This window comes from Vombatus ursinus, unplaced genomic scaffold (genome assembly GCF_900497805.2).
Source record: "Vombatus ursinus unplaced genomic scaffold, bare-nosed wombat genome assembly UNPS02014778.1, whole genome shotgun sequence".
Classification (NCBI taxonomy): Eukaryota; Metazoa; Chordata; class Mammalia; order Diprotodontia; family Vombatidae; genus Vombatus; species Vombatus ursinus.
In genome coordinates, this window is record NW_020954556.1 from 4,696,491 (window position 1) to 4,718,306 (window position 21,816).

A 21,816-nucleotide genomic window follows, 5' to 3' on the forward strand; every position below is an offset into this window, starting at 1 on the left:
GAGAAAAAAGTCAGAAGTACAAAGGTGAATGAATAATTAAGGAATGATAACTTAAAGGAAGAAATTGTTTTAATGGTCATTTGATTTTCTCTTTCTTTGTGTGAATGACCACATGTAAAGAAGATGGTGATAGTAATTGTACTTGCTCTGACTAACTTTTACATTTGTGTCTCTTAGAGCATAAACTCATTTTGGAGATTGTGTTTGATCTCAGATCTTTGGTTCTTTGGTGGCTTATACCCCCTAAAGGCTAGAAGTGGTAATTACAGTTTTCCAGAGGTTATGTGATTATATTAAACTGTAAGACTCATTGAGTCTAGAAGAGAAAACCTCTATGCCTTTTAGGTGAGATTCTATAAACTCTGTGTAGCTATAAATAATGGCATTCCAGAACTGCCTTGCGACTCACCAGAAGGTCAAAGCGTAACCAGTTATTTACAATTACTAGGCTATTTCTACCTGATTGATGCTGGAAATTTTTTATAAAATAAGGTTTTTATCCTTTTCTATAAATACTATTTCCACCTTTTGTGGCTTTTAAGGGGCAGTATAAAAAGGCAATAGCCAGCCTACATCACTTAGCCGCTCTTCAGGGATCACATCCTCAACAGCAGATTACTGGACAAGGAACACTAGAGCATCAAAGGGCACTCATCCAGTTAGCAACTTGTCACTTTGCTCTTGGGGAGTACAGAGTAAGTACCGTGTGTTTTCTGAACATACCCACAAATGCATTTAACCATTTCTGGCACTATTACGTTGTCAGACAATGTTATTTTTCTCACTTAGTTTAACTGCGTCTTTACAAAGTTCTAGGCCTTTAGACCTAAAACATTGAAATCATCTTTGACTGTTCTTTTTCATTACCTATATCTAATACATCACCAGTTTTTGGATTCTTGCTTCACATTATCTTTCAGATTGCTCCTGTCCTTTCTGTTCCCACTAATACCAACCTACATCAGATTCCTTTAAATTCATATATTGACTGCTTTACCTGCTTCTACTTAATTTCCTTGTTTCTGGTCTCTCTTCCTTTCAGTCACCTCAGAGTATATCTTCTTAAAATGGTTCTTTAATTATGCCATTCAGTTAACCAAGTGTTTAATGAACCTATGATCTTCTTGAGGGCAAAGACTTCCTTTTTTGTCTTGTATTTATATCTCCTGCACTTAACACAGTGTCTGGCCTTTAGTGGGTATTTAGTAAATGTTTATTGATTGATTGGGGAACATTGAAGTATAAGACAACATGATCCTTGCCCTTAAGAAGCTTATAACTTAGTTGGGGGATACAGATGCCCCACTTGAAACAACTTGAAACCATTAGAAATCCACGTAAGATACTTTTCAAATGAAAAGTCACGTGTTAGTCTCTGAATGTAATTGATGATAAGAGAAGGGAAAGATCACTGTGGTTGGCTAAAGTAGTCTATGAAGAATAATACTTCCTTGAGTAGGTAAGACTGGAGCCCTTAAAGGGTAAAGGATGAAATTTAGAGAGGGAATAATCATTTCATATTGTTAACTAGTTCAAGATGAAACTCATAGGATCAGAGACCTTGGAGGATATTTAGTCCAGTCCCTCAGTTTATAGATGAGGAAAGTGGGGCCCAAAAAGGTTGAATGACTTACTCAAAGTCACATAGTAACAGAGAGGAGATTTAAACCCAAGTCCACTGATTCCAAATCCAATACTCTTTCAATTACTCCAAACTGAGAACTGGCATTCTCACTTCCTGCCTTAACCATTCAACATTATAGCCCTGTTTTCTGATATGCCTATAGGCAGCTTGTGTTGCAGAGGATGGAATATATGGCATGAGGTTAAGAAGACCTGAGTTCAAATCTAACCTCAGACGCTCACTAGCTGTGTGAGCCTGGGCAAGTCACTTACCTCTGTTTGCCTTAATTTCTTTATCTGTAAAATGGGGACCTACCATGCAGGATTGTTGTGAAGCTCAAATGAGATAATCATTGTAAAGTGATTAGCATAGTGCCTGGCACATAGTAAATGCTATATAAATATTAGCTATTATTATCATTAACAACAACAGTAATAATAATAGGTGTTTGCTAGAACTTGGAGTTGAATTGAATCAGGTGATTGTACTTATCAGGGAGGCACCATTGTGTAGTAAAAATGGCACTGGATTTTGTGTCATGGAGTCTAGGTTTGAGTCCTGCCTTTGCCACTTACTAAGAAGGCAGGAGGGAAGGAAGAGGCTAGTACTGCTGAATCACTGAGTACATGAGGGGATGGGATGGTGCAAGTAAGGTATAAGAAAACTGGAAAGGCAGGAAGGGGCCAGATTATAAAGGACTTAGAATGATAGATAAGGGGTTGTATATTTGATCCTGCATGCTGTAGGGAGCTGCTAGAATTTATTGAGGAGGAGGGGTGACATAGTCAGACCTGCACTTTGGAAAGATTAATTTGATAGCTAAGTGGAGGGTAGACTGGAGTAGGAAGAGACTTGAGGTTGGGAAACCAACCAGATACTTTTCCTTTCTATCCTGTCCACCCTTCAAAAGGCTATTTCACATCTCATCCCTTCCATGTAATTTGCTCTTCAATTTTAGTCTGCACTGGATTCTCTTTTGCTGAATTCCAAGAGCATGTATAGTTCCTGCTACACACTAGCTCATATTTTGTATGTCTTCTGTGAATAAATGCCTACCTCATTAAATCATTGTGAGAAAAATACTTTTAAAATCTTATTAGATTGCTATAGAAATGTGAAAGTTTTTTGATTTACATATATTTGAATAGTACAATCTTACCTACATATCAAGCAGTCAGTAAACATTTGTTGGTCTCTTGGCTTATATATTTTTATGTTTTGGCATTGTTACTCGAAAGGATGGATGTTGTTCCCTCAAAGAGGAAAACTAGACTGATTTAATTTTAGTCTTAGTTTCCTCATAAACAGTGTGATAGTCCCATAAAGAGAATACACATTTATTATGGGATGGGGCCAAAGCCTTCAGATATACATTTTTTTACCCTGTGTTTCCCTTGATTTTTGCACTGCTGATATGTAATTTGAGTCTTTTTTTAGGACAGCTTCAGATTAATATATATGCATGTATTTACATGTGACTATATATGTAGACATATTTATGTAAATATATACACTTTTTTTCTGTTTAGTTGACATGTGAAAAAATTCTGGATCTTATGTGTTACATGGTACTTCCCATTCAAGATGGAGGCAAACCTCATGAGGAACCTTCTAAAGTAAAATCTAAGTTTAGAAAAGGTAAGGTTGAAAATTTAAGTTTGGATATTATTTTTGTTTAATTTTAGGTCTCAAGGGAATTAAGAATGCTTTTTAACATTTATTAATGGAGCAGCTAGGTGGCACAGTGGATAAAGCGCTGGCCCTGAAGTCAGGAGGACCTGAGTTCAAATCTGGCCTCAGACCAAACATTTGACACTTACTAGCTGTGTGACCCTGGGCAAGTCACTTAACCCCAGTTGCCTTAAAAAAAAATTATTAGTAAAATAACATTATTATTAGTCCTACAAGACTTGACAGTTTTGTGTATTTAAATTCCCTTAATTTTTTTTACAGCTTACAACTCATCTGTGACTTAGTAAGTCCTAGTAAGTTACTAGAGACATATGAAGATTAAATGTCTTGCCCAAGTTCTCATAGCTAGTATGTGTCAGAGGTAGGATTTAAACCCAGGTTTTCTGGACTCTGTCTATCATGCCATACCTCTCTGAAAAGAGAGAAGTAGTGTTGGATATGGTGGATAAAGGACCATTCTTAGTGTCAGAAAGACCTGACTTCAGGTTCCACCTTTGACATTTACTAGCCCTGTGACCATCATCAAGGCACTTGATTTCTCTGTGTTTGAAGCAACTCTCTAAGATTACAAATCACAGCCGTGCTGCTGGTCTGCATTGACAACTGCATTCTTGGGGGGAGTTTCTACCAATGAAATCACAAATCTGACAACACCACCACCACCCCCCATGGACACTTCTTAAAGTTTGTGATCCCTTTGAACACATTAAGTAATAAGGATGGTATTTGGAAGACTATTTTACATGTGTGGTACTTATGCCAGTGAGCTTCCATACTGTATATGTATTTCTGAGGTCTACTAAATGAGTGTGACTGTATTTTTCTGTGAAGTCCAAGGGCCTTGATAGCTAGGGTTATAGATAATCCATGTTATGCTTCCCTTGGTGACTACTATCCTATTAATAATGGCTGAAATAATAATAGGTAGCATTTATAGGTTTGCAAAGCACTCTACTAATATTATCTCATTTTATCCTCACAGTAACCCTGAGAAGTAGGTGCTATCGTTATTATTATTATTCCCCATTTTACAAACGAGGAAGCTGAGCGAGACTTTCCTAGGGTCACACAGCTAGTATCTGAGGCTAGATTTGAATTCAGTTCTTCCTGACTACATATCTAATACTCAATCTACTGTGCTACCTAGATTAAAAAAAAATCATCTAAAAAGTCTATATGTGGGATAAAGAAGAGTTGGAAAGGAATCTGGTAGAGTTAACAGTGGAGAGGTGGATAGAGAGTATTATGGGCAGAACCTATCAACACGCTGCCTACAGAGGAATCAGTGCTTTTTTTGTGAAACTATATTTCAACATGGGAGGGTACATAAAGAGGGAGAGGAGAAGAGGGAGATAGAGAGGAGTGAATGATATGCCAGGGCCAATTCAGGGGCTAGCAGTGAGGGAAAGATGACCTCTGTGGTCTCAGAAAGAAAACAGCTTACAAAGGACTGGATGAAGAGGAAGGGTAGGGAAGATTGAAAAGGTAGGAAAGGAAAGAGACCTTCCTTTGGAGGAGGTTCCACTAATAAATGCTCCTATGAGTGAGGTGAGATGGTCAGTCACTAATGCACTAGTGGAGTTGTGAAGCAATCCGACCATTCTGGAGAGCAGTTTGGAACTATGCCCAAATGGCTATAAAATTATGCATACCCTTTGATGCAGCAATACCACAACTAGGTCTATATCCCAAAAAAAATCATAAAAAAGGGAAAAGGACCCACATGTACAAAAATATTTGTGGCAGTCCTTTTTGTGGTGGCAAAGAATTGGAAATTGAGGGGAAGTCCGTCAATTGGAGAATGGCTGAACAAGTTGTGGTATATGAATGTAATGGAATATTATTGTGCTATAAGAAATGATGATCAAGCAAGTTTCAGAAAAACCTGGAAAGACTTACATGAACTGATGCTGAGTGAAGTGAGCAGAACCAGGAGAACATTGTACACAGTAACAGCCACATTGTGTGATGATCCACTATAAGTGGCTTAGCTCCTCCCAGCAATACAATGATCCAAGACAATTCCAAAAGACTCATGATGGAAAATGCTATCCACATCCAGAGATAGAACTGATGGAGTCTGAATTCAGACTCATTAAATAGCATACTATTTTAACTTTATTGTTTTTTCCAGAATTGTTTTGCAAACTATTTCTTCTTCCACAACATGACAAATATGGAAATCGGTTTTACATGATTGCACATGTATAAACTTATATCACATTGCTGACCGTCTGTAGGGAGAGAGGAAGAAAATTTTGAACTCAAAATTTTATTAAAAATGAATGTTAAAAATTGTCTTTACACATAAGTGGAAAAAATAAAATACTATTTTAAAGGCGAGAGAGAAAGGGTTATTGAAGGGAGATAAAGACCTTATGCTTGATCAGACCTGAGGAATTTGTTGTTTGAAAAGTCTACTTGTCCTGGTTATGGGGGAGTTGGATGCCCTGGAGGAGTGGGACAGCAAAAGGGACAATATGGTAAGGTATAGATCTGTGATGGGTCATAGACCCTACTGTAGGTCAATGTCCTTTCTGATATCTGCAGTAATTGGCATTGTTCTGAGGATGAGGCACAATGGAAAAGAGAAATCCATGGGACAAGCCCTAAAAGTAGTGGCAAAAAGCACCTAGAAGGGAGAAGCCAGAATGGATATTTTGGACATTTTGATTGTGTGAGAAAGACCAGATAATTATTGGTCATGAGTCAGAGAACAAGAGTCTAGAGTAAAGAGCAAGGGGGGCAGCTAGGTGGTGCAGTTGATGGAGCACAGGCCCTGAAGTCAGGAGGATTTGAGTTCAAATCCGACCTCAGACCAAACACTTGACACTTACTAGCTGTGTGACCCTGGGCAAGTCACTTAACCCCAATTGCCAAAAAAAAAAAAAATAGAGTAAGGAGCAAGGGAAGATGGTTAATGAAAAGAGTGAGGGAAATCCTTTTTTGGACAGGGGTGCAAAAAATTAAATTTAAAATCTCAGGAACAGGACTAGCTAAAGGGGAGGAGTGGAAGAGGATGTCTACTAGGAGGAAAAGGGGGAAGAGGAGAGAAACATACATAAAATCAGGAGAGAAAAGGGAAACTAATAAAATCCTAAAGGGAAAGGGGTATCAGACAAGAAGAGGGGATCAGAATCAGGAGAAGGGAGCCACTGAAAATGTGACCTTAAAAAAAAAAGATTAACATAAAGTAATGGAAGGAACATAATATAATGTTTACAGCAGAAGAGGAAATTTGAGCTGAAAAGATGCATAGGCACATTAATGCATCTAGGATAAGAAGGGAAGTGGTCAAATGGGAAAATAATCTTTGTATCAGTTTTTTTGATAAAAGTTTAATATCCAAGATATATAAACAATTAACAGATATCTTTATGTAAGACTAATAGCCACTCCCCAGTAGATAAATGGTCAAAGGATATGAATAAACAGTTCTCAAAAGAAGAATTGCAAAGTATTCTCAACCACAAGAAAAGATGTGCCAAATTGCTAATAAGAAATGCACATCAAAAGATCCCTGAGGTTTTACCTTACACTCTGCAAACTGGCAAAAATGACAAAAAATGGCAATAGTCAATGTTGGAGGGGTTGTGGAAAAATAATATTTTGCTGGTAGAGCTATGAAGAAGTATAACCATTTTGGAAAGCAATTTGAAATTATGCAAATAGAGTGAATAAAATGTCCATACCCATTAAGCTCAAGATTCCATTACTGGGCTTATATCCAGGGAAACTATTGATTTAAAGGGGGAAAGAAAGTATCCATATACTCCAAAATATTTATAACAGCCCTTTTTGTGATAGCTAAGTACTGAAAACAGAGTAGATGCCCATCAGTTGGGGAGTGGCTAAACAAATTGTGGTACAGAAAAGTAATGGAATATATTCTTGTGCTGTAAGAAATGATATGTGATGAATACAGAGAAGCATAGAAAGATCTATATGAACCCATGCACAATGAAGTAAGGAGAGCCAGCAAGTACAACATTGTAAATGGAAAGAACAATGACACACCAAAAATTGAAAAGTAAATGTAGCAAAATTATACAGATTAACTGGAATTCAAATGAAGAAATATGAGAGGACATCCCCAACCTTAACTCTCTGTGGAGGTGGGAGATCCACAGACATAACACATTGTGCGTGTTTTCAGACTTTTTTTTCCTTTCTGGAAAATACTGTTTGTCTTATGACATGGCTTTCTGTGAGGAGGTGGGGCAAGGTTACATACATGAGATACTGTGGTGATATAAGAAACATAAAATATCAACAAAAATTTTATTTTTTTAAGAAGCCCTACCCCAAAAAAAGTCTGTATGTTCTAAAAGTACTTGAACATGTTATTTACATTGAGTATATACTGCTGGATGTAAAACATAGGCTAACTCTTAGGCTAACTTCTTTTATTGCTGCTTCATCCTTCCTACTTTGGCGTGCCATGTAGCTAGCTCATTTGTGATTTCAGCAGAATTTGGGACTAGGGAGAAAAGAAAATAAAACTATTTTTTGTTACTTGTAAAAAGTTTTTTTTTAATTTAGAACTATACCCCTATTAAAAGGCTCAGATGGGACCAGGGTTGGCTTTTGAATTGGAGTTCAGTTATCAGTCTCCTATTGACCATAGATAGTTAAGAGCTGTATGTCCTTAAAATTGTGACTTCTCTCATCTTTTTGACCAAAAACATCTTAAATATTTGCATCATAAAGTTGCGTTTGTTTAAGCTAACAAATGTTTTTTTTTTTTTTTTTTAATTTTTAGGTTCAGATTTGAAACTTCTGCCTTGTACTAATAAGGCTATTATGCCTTATTGTCTCCATTTAATGTTAGCCTGTTTTAAGGTAAGCCTAAAGATATTCATTGGGATTCTTGCTTAATTTAAGATATTTTGTAATTTTTAAAAATTTTTTATTATGTTAAGTCAGTAGAACAAATATATTCTATAACATTTAATTACATGTGTATTTTATCCAGTTATGTACAAAGAAGAACATTTCTCTAAGGAAGAAATAATTTTCTTCCAAAGAAAAGATTTTTTGTGGATATTAATATTTTTCTAAAAATCAGGTTTATTTTAAAGTTTGCATTCTCTCCCTCCCACTTTCCACTTCATATTGAGAAAACAAGAAAAACAAAGCCCCTGTTATAAATCTGTATAGTCAAGCAAAACAAATCCCCACATTGGCCATGTCCAAAAAATGTCTCAATCTTTGCATGTTACTTTTAAAATGTTAAAATTTAGAAATAAAAGATGTACTTTTCACATCATAATTTGCTGGCGGCGAGGAGGGAGGGGATCCCTTCCCAGTGTTATTTGCTTACATCCCAGAGTGCTGTATCTGTTAGAAACCTTAAAGATCATCTATTCTGAATCCTTCATCTCTAAAGTAAGAAGGAACAGGTCTGTCAGGGATAAGTGACTTGGCTTAAGTAGTGAATAACAGAGCCAAAATTTCTATTACATACTCAATAGCAGTTTAATGGTAAAGCTACCTCTGGAGCAAAGGCTGCAGCCCAGAACTTTCAGGGGCTTGGAGTATTAATGGGAATTACCCAGGTTACTGATAATTTAATGAGGGGGCAGCTAGGTGGTGCAGTGGATAGAGCTCTGGCCTTAGAGTCAGGAGGACCTAAGTTCAAATCTGGCCTCAGACACTTGACACTAATTAGCTGTGTGACCCTGTCAAGTCACTTAACCCCGATTGCCTCACCAAAACAAAAAAAACTTAATGCTTCAGTCAGTTGAGGTGATAGTCTTCAAAGGTAACATCATATATGGTAACTGCTCTGATTTGGAGAAGCAGCCTCAGGAGGGAAGGGCCTGCTGCCTTTCTTAGGTTGGTTGGGAGTCCTGGAGTTCAGTTTCAGTTCTGCTGCTGGTGATACTTTCTCAATTTGAGCTAATCACTTTACTTCTCAGCACCACATTTTCCTCATTTTAGTGAGAAGGGGGCTGGACAGGATACCATTAAGCCCCTTCTAGTTCAGACATTCAGATTATAATTTCGTGCTTCTTTAGATTGAGAGAGAGAATCTATTTCCACTAGACTGTGAGCTTCTTGAAGTTAGGGACTGTCTTTTGCCTCTTTTTGTATCCCCAGCCCTTAGCACAGAGCCTGGAACTTAATAGGCGCTTAATAAATGTTTATTGATTGACAAACTGACTTCTTAGCAGAAACTTCCTGCATGGTTTCTAAATGTCAATTCTATAATATAAAGGTAGATTTTTTTTTTTTTTTTTTTTTTTAAAGAAAGCATGTATGGACTACCATCAGTGGGTCGTGGCCCTGTATTATATCTGCATTTATATGGATGAGCTGAAGATGAAATAACATACATCATGTTTTTGGTTCTTTTTTCTCCTTAGATGAAATAGAGTGATTATTACCTGATTTGTTTTAGAATAAGTTGCTGTTTTTAGTGGTCTTGTGAATTTTTCTCCCTTTGACAACCTCTGGAGACCTCGTATAACAAGACAAAGCCTCTGTTTTAATGTTCTTATGGGGAGCCCTCTAGAGAGTTTTTTCTGTGGGAATAGAAAGTTAAAGTGTTATAGTCTCAGAGTATACAACTTAACAAGTGGATCCTGTTCAACTCATACAGTAAGTGGGAGTATACTGCTTTGTTCCCAGATACTCTGTAGGTATCTTTTATCATAGAGTTTATAGTATGAAACAAGGGTACGTTAAGATGGTATTTTTTAAATGACTTTTCATATACTTTTTTTTTCTTTTTTTTGCTTGGCATAAATCCTTGTCTTACAGTTGAGAGCTTTCACGGATAACAGGGATGATATGGCATTGGGTCATGTAATCGTGTTGCTTCAGCAAGAGTGGCCACGTGGAGAAAACCTGTTTTTGAAAGCTGTCAATAAAATTTGTCAGCAAGGCAACTTTCAGTATGAGAATTTTTTCAACTATGTTACAAGTATCCTTTTTTCATACTAAGGAGCCCTCTCTGCCAATTTTTAGATTCTTTTTCAAGAATGACTTTTGTATTGTGTATTTTATTTAGCACTGAATTTTTAGAAATTAGTTTTACACCTCATTCTCATCAGTCCCTTCTGGAAAACCATCACTGAAGAAGAATAGAGAAAATAGGACAAAGATGTGAAAAAGATTGTCTTATCTTCAACATTTATTAAGCTGCTCTAGAGCAATGATGTCAAACTCAAATAGAAACCGATCTCTGCAGGCCACATATTGATTTAGAAAACCACAAGTTAACATAAACTTTGTTAAACATATCTCAGTTACATTTTAATCTGGTTCAGGTAATACTGGCTGCTTTCTAGTTTGAAACCTGTTCTCTAAAGTACAGACAGTTGACTAAAAGGGAAGATACAGAGGTGAATAAAAACATGGTCCCTGCTCTCATGGAGCTTACAGTCCAGTGTAGGGAATGACACATTAATGTAACTGTAATACAAAACAAAATGTGATCATTGCATAAAAGAGGTGTTAGATGATCAAGAAAGGAAAGATTATTTATGGGGCAATGGGAAAGGCTACATTACATAGAAGAAGTGGCAGGTGAACTGGGTTTTAAAGGATACATAGGAACATATGAAGTAGAGATAAAAAGGAAAGCATTAAAGGCTTAAAGAACAGTGTGCACAAAAGCAGGAAAGTATAGGATGTGAAAGAAGGAGTAAAGGATGTCGGAGCAGTGATCCAAAGGTCATCTTTTAATAAGAAGCATCAGTACTCTTCACTCACATGCTGGGACGTGTAGTCTGTGAGTGCATGCACTACAGCCAGCCCATGCTCTTCACAGTAACTGCTTTTAATCAAGGGGTGGCTGTCTTCCTTGCATCTAGCCACAATATACCAGTTTTGTCATTTGCTAGGATATTGGCTATCCCTTGAAATGTGATTAACTGTTGTGCCCAGTGGTACCCATTCCTGACATAGAGTATCCATCCCCTAAAAGATGTTGTTAAGCTACTCATCATTCCTTCATTACCTTCTTTAACAGCTACCTCAGTTTTTGCATGTTTGTTGTTATTCATGAGCTTTTTTAAATTGAAGTTAATTCTTGCATCCACGCAGCAAGCATTTACTAAGCTTCTGCTATATGGTAGGCACTGGACTGGACATACTTTCTATAAAGCTACCAGTGGTCTCTTAATTGCCAAATGTGATAGCCTTTCCTCAGTTGATCTATCTGCTTCAACATTTAATGCTGTTAAGCACTCTCTTCCTGGCTACTCTCTCCTCTGTTGATTTTTGTGATACTGCTCTCTCCTGGTTTCTCTTGCCTTCTCAGTATCCTTTGCTTTCTCAAAGTCCAGATCACTCCCCTTAATGAAGGCTGCTTCCCAAAGTTTTGCCCAGACCCGCTTCTTCCTCTTAGTAACTTCATCAGTTCCCATTGGTTTAATCATCATCCCTATGCAGATGACTCATTTCTTTATATTCAGCCCCAGTCTCTCCCCTGAGCTTGAGTTTCACATTATCAGCTGCCTATCAGACATTTCAAACCAGGTGTCCCAGACACATTTCAAACTAAACATGCACAAAACAACTCATTAGCTTCCCCCTCAGCCCTCATCTCTTCCAAATTTTCCTATTTCTATTAAAGGTACCACCATCTTTACACAGTCTCCCAAGTTCATAATTTCAACATTATCCTCAACTCTTCTTTCCTCATAAATTCAAACAGTTGCCAAATCTTGCCATTTCTAAGTCTGCAGTGCTTCTCAAATCAGACTATTTCCTTCCAATTACACATCTGCTGCCTTAGTTCAGGTCCTCATCACCTCTTACTTATATTTTTTTTTTTAAGGCAATTAGGGTTAAGTGACTTGCCCAGGGTCACACAGCTAGTAGGTATCAAGTGTTTGGTCTGAGGCTGGATTTGAACTCCGGTCCTCCTGACTTCAGGAGACTATCCTCTGCGCCACCTAGCTGCCCACTCTCACTTATATTATTGCAATGTCCTGTTAACTGTTCTCCTTGCCTCTCAAGTATCTCCTCACTCCAATTCATCCTATACACTGCTGCCAAAGTGATTTTTCCTTAAATATAGATCTGACCTTGGCCCTTCCCTGCTCAACACCATTGGCTTCATGTTGCATCCAGAATCAAATATAAACTCTTCTGTTAAGCTTTCAACCTGGCCCCAACTTCAAGGGTCAAGTGAAATTTTTTTTTAAGAGTAGAGGAGAGCTTTTTATTTTTAAGTAGTAGGGATAAAGAGAGGATGATAGAAAAAAGTCCAGGGATAAAGAGAGGATAATAGAAAAAGAGAATAATTGATGATACAGATTTCCAGAGGAAAGTAGAAGGGATGGACTTAGTAAAAAATACTACACCTTTTTTTTAGTTAAGTTTTTATTTTTTCAATAACAGAAATCAGTTTTCTCTCTCCTTCCAACACACCCCCTCCCTATGGGAGATGGAGAAAGAACCTTGTAACAAATATGCATAGTCAAGCAAAATAAATTTCTTCATTGGCCATATCCAGAAAAATGTATGTTTAACCATGCACCCTGAATCTATTACCTCTCTGTCAGGAGGCAGGTAGCATGAGAATCACTGCCTCATCAGAGACTGGTATAAAGGTTAAGAGAATAAATGATCTTTTAGATACTAGTTGAGGGGAGAAGCCTCTCTTCAGTAATGGAGAAGGCAAATTCTTCTGTTTGAGAAGATTTAGGATAGTGGAAAAGGTTGGTCCACTACTAAAGAGATTGGGTAGATAAGCTGTTTAATTATTACATATATAGAAAGGTTATTCCAGTGTCCTTTGGCTTTGGCCTTGTCATTTCTAGCTCAAAGGTACAGTATTCCTTTATTCATTAGCTACTTAGAGAGCTAATTTATTATTGCTTGTATCATATGCAAAGTGTGGTGGTGAATCCTGAACCTAGGCCTACAGATATAGACATGCTGGAAGAATTTGCCTATTTGAGGACCCAGGAAGGTGGAAAAATCCATTTGGAATTACTACCCAATCAAGGAATGCTAATCAAGTAAGTGATGTTAATGCTGTTTTAAAATTTAACTATTTCTTGCTATAAGGTTTTGTGTAAAAAATAACTGCTTTTGGTCATTTGCTTGAATTTTTTGTGTGTGTATTTGTAGGAAATAATGTTTATAATAATATATTTCTAATAGCTTTCAAAAATATAGAAGTCCAGGCCTGAGTCTCAGCTTCTATGAACAGAACTAGGTTTGGAAGACATTTTAAAAGGCTTAAGTTTTCACAGTGACCTTCTCTATATTTCTAATATGATATTCACTATTTTAATGGTGTTGCTTTTGTGGTTTTTGAGAGATTTCACTATGCAAAGGGCTTGTTATAGTTTCTTTTATTTTTCCTTTCTTAAGTTTACAAAATTAATAGAATTATAGACTTTTAGAGCTCAAAAGTAGAGGTTTGTAGAGGTCATCTAGTCTTGTTTTACAAGTGGCCCATGAGAAAAAGAGACTTGTTCAAGTTCGCAGACAGGTAATAAGGAGAGAGGCTGGGACTGAAACCAAGATCTTTGGACTCTTCTTGCCACCAACACCATTCGCACCTCAATTCATTTTTGGCCAATGAAGCATTTCATTTTTTTAAATGGGGAAAAATTTTTGCTCCTTTTTGCGAGAGGCAAAAGCTCCCAAAGAGTAGCAGCTGTGTCATATATATATAAATCGCACTTGGTTTGAAAGTTTTACTCAGTAAACTACAATTTATTAAGTCCTACTGTATGCCAGGCACTGTGCTATGTAAGTACTCTTAGCTGTAATGTAGCACAGAATAAAATACTTAAGCCTGGTACCTCCTAGAGAAACTAAAATCTTATTAGCAATTTGTTTTCATTTTTCCCAAAGGTCAGTATTATGGTCATCTCAAGAAAATGAGTCCTCAGTTAACATAGATCGAAAGGGATTGGCTCTGGTCAAGATTCTTTTCCTCTCCCCTATGGAATAAATGGGTTCCCATTTAACAGAAAGACAAGACTTTTCCCCTCCTCTTTCTCCCTTTCCCCCTGGATTTCCTATGCCCTAGATTCCTTTTCTCAATTTCTCAGGGATTGAGAGTGGAAAAGGAATATTGTCTCTGGAACTTTAAGCCTACTGAGTAATTTGGAAGATGGCAAACTTTCCAGCAGCATCTGTGCCTCCTTTCCCTTCCCCACACTTATTAGGGACCACAGGAAAGAAGTAAAGTTTTACAAAGAAAGATACTAAAGATATAAAGAATTAGTAAGAATTAAGTGAGGCATGTGTGTCTTTCTAATGTTTTTTTTTTTAAGATTGTAAAGTAGACATTGCAATTGATTTTTGACTCTGATCCTTTCAGTGACAGCAGAGTATCTCCCAATGACAACTGTTTAAATAAAAACTGTTGTTTTGATCTGGGAGATAGAAGGCCACCAGTGTGGTTTTTCGTTGTGATTTCCTTTCCAGATTATGATGCTGCACACACAAATAGATGTCAAGACGTCGTTTAGCAGAATCAGACTTTGTTTAGTTAGTAGCAAATATTTATATGGACAATTCCTTTATATAGACAGTGTTTAATTATCATTAGTAATGGGACAGAAGTATAGATTGTTAAAAAAGAAAGACCTAAAATGAATTCTGAAACCTCATTTTAACTATTTGCTTTAACTTTGTCAAGTCAACAAGCATTTATTAAGAGCCTACTATCTGCTAGGTACTAAGTGCTAGGGATACAAAGAAAGTCTAAACACAGTCTTTGCTCCCAAGGACCTCACAGTCTAATAAGGGGAAACACCACACAAACATCTGTGTACAGACAAGCGGTAAACAAGGTAAATTGGATATAATCTCAGAGGGAAGGCACTGGTATTAAAGAGGATCGGGGAAAAGCTTTCTCTAGAAAATAGGATTTTATCTGGAAGCTCAAGGAAGCCAAAAATTCTAAGAGGCAGAGATGAGAAGAAATCATTCCAGGGATGGGGGACAACCAGAGAAAATGTCCTAAGCTGGGAGATGCCGTGTCTTGTGTGAGGAATAGCCAGGGACTGAACAAAATGTTGTCCCCACCAAATGATTTATTCAAGCTGAACAAAAAGTGACATGAGAGATGTGCTAGAATGAAGACATCCCCTGGACAAGGAGGGAGAAGTGAGGCTTGGGGTTAGACCCAGAAAGGATAGATCCATGAGGGATCACGAGGGTAGGTTAAGGACCTCTACTTCTAGCCTGTTAGTATAATTGAGATAGCTAATATTTATATAGCACTTTGAAGATTTGTAAAGTGTTTTATATGCATTATCACATTTAATTCTCACCACAAATCTGTGAGGTACATGTTATTTTTATCCCCATTTTACACATGAGGAAAGTGAGGCTCAGAAGGTGTTAGATATTTGCTTATGGTCACATAGCTAATACATATCAGAAGTGGGATTTAAACTCAGAAATTTGCTGATGCTAGGTCCAGTATCCTTTCCAGGACACCATACTTCATTTTAAGAGCAACTAACATCTCCTACGAGTTAGGCCTTGGTTTCAGCTCTTGAAAACAATTAAACAGCAAGTTATAAGAATTGGAGGCAGGTCTGGGTAGGACTGGCCTAATACTTCTGGGAACTTTACTTAATGGGATTTGCCTAATATACTTTGTGGAGTTCTTAGAGTCATTCTAAAATTTTTATCTAGTCATAAACTGCAATAGTGGTAGGACAAACGGGAGACAGTAGGAGAGCTCAAAAGGCACCTGAATAAAAATGGACATTGGCTTCCTTTGAATTATAAAGTTATTTCAAAAAGCTATTCCAGATGTAGAGGAAAGTTGTTTATGCTGTCTTGCATCCTTTGTAGTAAGCCATTAAGATACACAATCATAATTTTAAAGTGCATAACTAATTGAGATCCTGTGATTAAAAGAACTGAGAAGATGGTAATAAAAAATTGCCGTAAACTGTGTAGCCTATCTTTAAGGTTGGTTCGCTATAAAATTGGGAAAATAAGATGTGGAAATATGAGCACCCTCTGCAGAAAACAGCCAGCTTGCTCAGGTCCTTTAAGCTAAACGAGAAAAACTCCAACCTTAAGAATAGATGAGAGGTAATTGCGGAAATATCTAGGCCACAAATGGATTGACCCCGTGTATAGTCGCTTCCTTTTCTACATTCATAAGCTGTAGGGTAGTCAGTATAGACTGAATAGCATATATAATATGCACTTGTGAAAACTTTATGCTGTGGCCAACTTTGGACATTTTATTCACTCCTCCCTGGCTGTCGGGTTGTCAGAGTTGTTGCAAATGTGGTACATCCAAAAAGGATGAAAGTTGATGAAGTGAGAAGTACCAAAGGAACATGGCATGGTTCCTAGAGCCAGAAAGAGAGATTCTTTTTCTTCATAGAGCAGGGGTTCTTAACCTTTTGGGTCAGGGAACCTGTTTTGGCAATCTAGTGAAGCCTATGGACCCCTTCTCAGAATAATGTTTATTACCTGCATTTATAAGTGAAGGAAATGCTATGTTTCAGTTACAGGCTAGTGAAAATAGAGATGTGATTTTTTTTTCCCCCATCTAAATTCATGGATGGATCCCTTGGGGGTCCATGGACCCCAAGTTAAGAACCCATGGCTTAAAGGTTTTGCTTTTACATATTTAATGAGAGTTGTGTTTTTTTTTTTTTAATATTAAATGTCTGCCGTACTTTTTTTAGTTGGATCAAACTAGAATGAAATAGGCAGTATTGGTGTATACTGTACTGTGTATGCCATGATGTGATCACTCAACCATCTCCTAACCAAACCTCAACATAATTGCATTCCAGGGAGTTTGTCAGGGTATATGTCTGGACTTTTGTGAGAAAAAATAAGGATAGGATTTAAAAATTAATTTTTTTAATGTATAGTTCATTTCCCACTACAAATTCATCATACTCAGTTTCCTTACTGTTCTCTTTGGACACCATGCTTGAGACTCAGTTCAAGTCAAATTCTACGTAAAACCTGGACAATATACCATCAGTGGGCATCATGAAAGTAGATGACGCTTCTTCCCTTCTTTCCCCTTCAGCACATGACTGGACTAAGGTGGTTATTGCAGGTTTAAAAAAAAAAGCACTCATATGGTCTCCTTCCAGCTCTCTCTTGTATTTTCTCTGGAGTGTTTTACAGTACAGGGTGAGTCGGTGTGGGTGTTTGAATGCTGCTGTTTGCTGTTTTTTAAAGGCCTTCTAGCCCTCCCATGGGGTTACTGCAGCAGGAATTCATACCTGTACTACAGCCCAGCATACAGACTGCTGACAGGTACCAAGTGGGAAAAAACACACCTGCTCATAGTGTGCTGTTTCGTCAACATGTTGTACTGCCCATGGTTTTCAGCTCTCTGTTACCCAGTGCCCTCATCCATGCTTTTCTTTTAATTTATTCTGCATTCCTCAGCAAACCATCTGGTTGTAATATTGTAACATCTCTTATTTTTATCCATAAGTTGACAGTGTGTGTGTGTTCAATTTAATATTCACCACCAAATTAAAACTGAAATGAAGGTTATATGAAACTGTTATTAGATTGTACTAGTGTAAGTCCTAGTCCAAGATGCCAGCTTTTTAAAACAAGTTTCCTTCCCTAAATATAGGTAAGAATACCACTTTTAGCTACAGTTTTAGTCTTTTTCTTTTTTCTTTTCTTTTTCTTTGAGTCCCTTATCTAAATAGAGATCTTAGATTCAGAGCTGGAAGGGAGCTCTTGGGTCATCTGGTCTAGCTCCCTTATTTTAAGATAATAAAATTGAGGCCTTAGAGGTTAAATGACTTGCCCACTGTAGCATAGTGAAGATTCAGATCCAGGTTGGGTTTTTTTGTGTGTTTTTGGTTTTCATTTGTTTTGTTTTGATTTTTTGTTTTTTGCTTTTTTGGTGAGGCAGTTGGGGGTTAAGCGACTCACCCAGGGTCACAACAGCTAGTAAGTATCAAGTGTCTAAAGCTGGTTTTGAATTCAGGTCCTCCTGACTCCAAGGTTGGAGCTCTACCCACTCCATCCACCTAGCTGCCCCAAGTCCAGGTTTTCTACATCTAAATTCACTACTTTTTAGTAGGCGTAATTTCAGCATTTTTTCCCTAGCCGTTGACAATTTCTTTAGAGTAGGCAATTCCTAATTTAAAGTATTGAATAGGATAGAATGCCATAGCTTTTATCATTAGCTACGTGGAGTTTGTTCTAGCAGTAGGGATGGGTTTGTTCATAGCACCCTTACATTTGCTTTGTCACTGCTGCAGTCAACATTTTTTTCAGAGTTGTAGCATTTACAAAATCAGGCTGCAGTTAGTCTGTGACCCTGGAACAGAACTTGCTTGATGCAGTTAACTGACCTAGAGAGGGATAGAACCCTTGACCTTGAATGATTGCCTTAGTACTCCACCCTAACCAAACTGAGCTGCCAGTCCTAACTCAAAATACCGTGAATGGAGCACCATGTTTTCTCTGTGGAATCAGTGAGGGCGTAGGCCTCATGTAAATTGTGCCACAGACTTCCTACCATGAAACTACTTCCCTGAAGCTAGCAATTTAAAGCTTTCTGCTGCAGTGCGACTTTTGATTGTGGCATCTGTATAGTTATTATAGCTAAAGTTATTTTTACTTCACATCATAGAATAGAAATAGTTTATAAGCACTTTTTAGTTTTTAGTTATGCAAATGCATAGATTTGTTCTATTCTGCATCACTTTTATAGTAATGGAATAAAGGTGGCTTCTGATTTGAGTTTATCTAAATCTGACGAATCAGTGAACTAGTAAAGTTAGGACTCATTTCCCCCATAGCTGTTGATTCCTGTTCATTTATTTTATTCATTGGTAAGAATTCGTTTTATTGGATTTCCTCTATTCTTTCTCTTCTTATTTAAGGGTCTTTTGAATGTGCGCTTGATAGCATCCCAAAATGTTAACAACACCTCAACTTTCCTGTTTTTCTCCACCCCCAAGATCTCACAAGTGCCAAATCTGTGGCAGTTTTGTGAAAGATTGTAAGGCCTGCTGCCTCGCCATTGAGTTACCCAGCCTGCCACACCCCCTGCTTGATTTGCCTGGTTTTTGCTCAGTCTCTGACCTCTTTGCCAATTGTCATTTCATTTCCAAAATGGACCTCCATCTAGATGGTTCCTTTACCTGGTGTTCTTAGGGAGCCACTCCCATGATGGCTTAATGTTCACTGAGCTCCCACAGATGACACTGAGGGCCTTGCATAGTTAGGGAGGATCTCCCTCTGTTGGATTCAAGAGCCTTAATTCTTTAGAAGGAGTAGCAGCAGCAGCAGACAAGGATTACAAAACAAAGCTAAATGTTAACCAGTCAGATGTTCCTGTGCCTTTCTTATAGGGGGAAAATGGTGAAGAGAACTTTTGAAGATGCCCATCTATCTTAAAATTTGGGGTAGCATTTTATTTTGTGTTGTTTGGGGTTTTTTTTTGTTTTGTTTTGTTTTGAGGAAATTTATTTTTCTTTTACTGGCTTCCTCTTAAGTAGAAGGCAGATTTATGTATTAGACTATCCTTCAGGATTAATATGGTTTCAGGCACAGATGATAATCCCATTTTCTCTTTGTTTTCCTGTTGCTAACTTCAGGCACCACACAGTAACCAGGGGTATCACCAAAGGTGTAAAAGAAGATTTCCGCCTGGCTATGGAGCGCCAGGTATCCCGCTGTGGCGAGAATTTGATGGTCGTGCTCCATAGGTTCTGCATTAATGAGAAAATCTTGCTGCTTCAGGCTCTGGCTTAAATGAAGTGATCCCCATGAGCACAGTTTTCTTTACTAGAAGTTGTGATCAATAACAGTGTGGCTTTATGACTCTAAAAAGAAATCATCTGAATGCTAACTTTAGTTGCTTTTAATGTGGAAAATACAGAAATCTAAGAAGGTATTTCTATTTTTCAGTATCACTTTTTGTAACTTTTATAAAGGAGAGTGAAATCATTTTGTAAATAAAAATCATCCTTAAAAAACTTTATGAGTGAATGAAAAAGCATTTATTAAGTATGTATTAGGTACCAGGCACTGTGCTCTGAGTACGAAAATACTTTTCAGAAGAGAGGCCCTTCCCTCAAAGAGGAAAGGACAACATGTAAAAGGGAGTGGTAACTAGAGAAGGGTGTTTTGTTCTATAGAGGTAAAAGGATAGGGGGAAAAGGAAAGGATGGGGACTCAGAAAGCACAAGGCAGGTGGTGAAAGAGCCCAAATGGAGGCCTGGATGGGATGTGAAACTGGTACAAGTTGTGGTATCTAGGCCTGGCCAGGAGACATATTGGGCTAATGTGCATGCGCACGCAGGCACGCGCACACACACACACACACACACACACACACAGAGTCATCAGTCAACTGGGTTGGGTCCTGAGGTGAGCGTGCCAAAGGTGATACACAAATAAAATATGTTGCCTTTTACAGGTATCCCTGTTAAAAGCAACTACTTTCAAATTTTACAAACAGTATAATCAACAGTCTGATGCATGACTGGATTTGGTAGTGAATTTTCATGGTACATGTAAGATTGAGGCATCATGCCAATGAATACAGTACCTTCTATAAGCCAAAATTCCCATTGTCAGCATGAGTACTTTTTTACATTTCTCAGATTTGTTAAATACAAGAAATTCATTTTGTCTTTTGAGGGGCTTTAATTGTAAAAAGTCATCACCCAGAGTATGGTAGGCTCCATTCCCATGGCCCTTATTCCCCCAGTTGAAATAAGTACAAGAGAGAGCAATGGTGGGACCTCATGAGGTGAAACAGCGCAAGGTCTCTTGGCTCTGCCAAGCAGACCTGGAGGAGTAGAAGGATTCCCCAGAAGCTTTGCTTTGTAGAGCCTACCTGTCTGAGCAAGAGTTTAGGTGAGATGAAGGAAGAACTTGCCGACTAGTGTATTATGTTCTGGAGATGGTTCTGATGAGAATACAAATCACTCTCCTTGAAAGTCAGCATATTAACACAGTGGCCTAAAAATAAATCCAAAATACTTGTTTTAGGGGAAAAGAATAATGCAAAAAAAAGCAGGATTTCAGTGATCCAGAATAGAGGTTTAAAACACTTGCCAAATACTTTTTATGATCTGACTAGAACAGGCAGTGATCACACGGATACTTGCTATAATCAATGGAAAAGCCTGGAATAATTGAAAGATGGCTTTCAGTTAATTTTAAGTGTGAGTTTCTAATACTCTGCCTTGTATTAATGCATTACAAATATAAGTGATTTTTTTTTTTTAATCATGGCATGTTTCATCCTATTGCTGCTTTCTAGTTAAATATTCTCCTGTGGCACAATGGATAGAGCTCTGGGCCTGGAGTCAGGAAGACCTGAGTCTTCCTGGGCAAATTACGGAACCTCTGTTTACCTCAGTTTCCTCATCTGTAAAAGGAGGATCAAATGAAATAACAAAGTGCCTGGCATATAGTAGGTGCCCTCATAAAAGCTAATCCTTTTCCCCATTCCCTCACCCATAACACCTCCCACAGATATTTAATCTTGGGCAACACACATCAAAGCTTTGTGTTTTGAATCTAGACTCGCTAGGCAGCAG

General features: G+C 37.7%; 1 protein-coding gene across 7 annotated transcripts in view; it reads left to right on the forward strand.

Moving 5' to 3' along the window:
• The window catches only part of INTS10 (integrator complex subunit 10), a 45,231-nt gene extending 25,011 nt beyond the window's left edge, over window positions 1-20,220 (forward strand). For 4 of the 7 annotated variants that reach the window (XM_027865275.1, XM_027865276.1, XM_027865277.1 and 1 more), the window contains 6 exons: window positions 543-695; window positions 3,154-3,262; window positions 8,079-8,158; window positions 10,082-10,244; window positions 13,200-13,293; window positions 19,861-20,220. In XM_027865275.1, coding sequence (XP_027721076.1) covers window positions 543-695; window positions 3,154-3,262; window positions 8,079-8,158; window positions 10,082-10,244; window positions 13,200-13,293; window positions 19,861-20,017 — 756 coding nt within the window. In that variant the 3' untranslated portion in view covers window positions 20,018-20,220. Of the gene's footprint in view, window positions 1-542; window positions 696-3,153; window positions 3,263-8,078; window positions 8,159-10,081; window positions 10,245-13,199; window positions 13,294-17,467; window positions 17,772-19,860 lie in introns of those variants that run through there. The other 3 variants (XM_027865281.1, XM_027865282.1, XM_027865280.1) reach the window with 2 other exon arrangements.
• The last annotated feature ends 1,596 nt before the right edge of the window (window positions 20,221-21,816 follow it).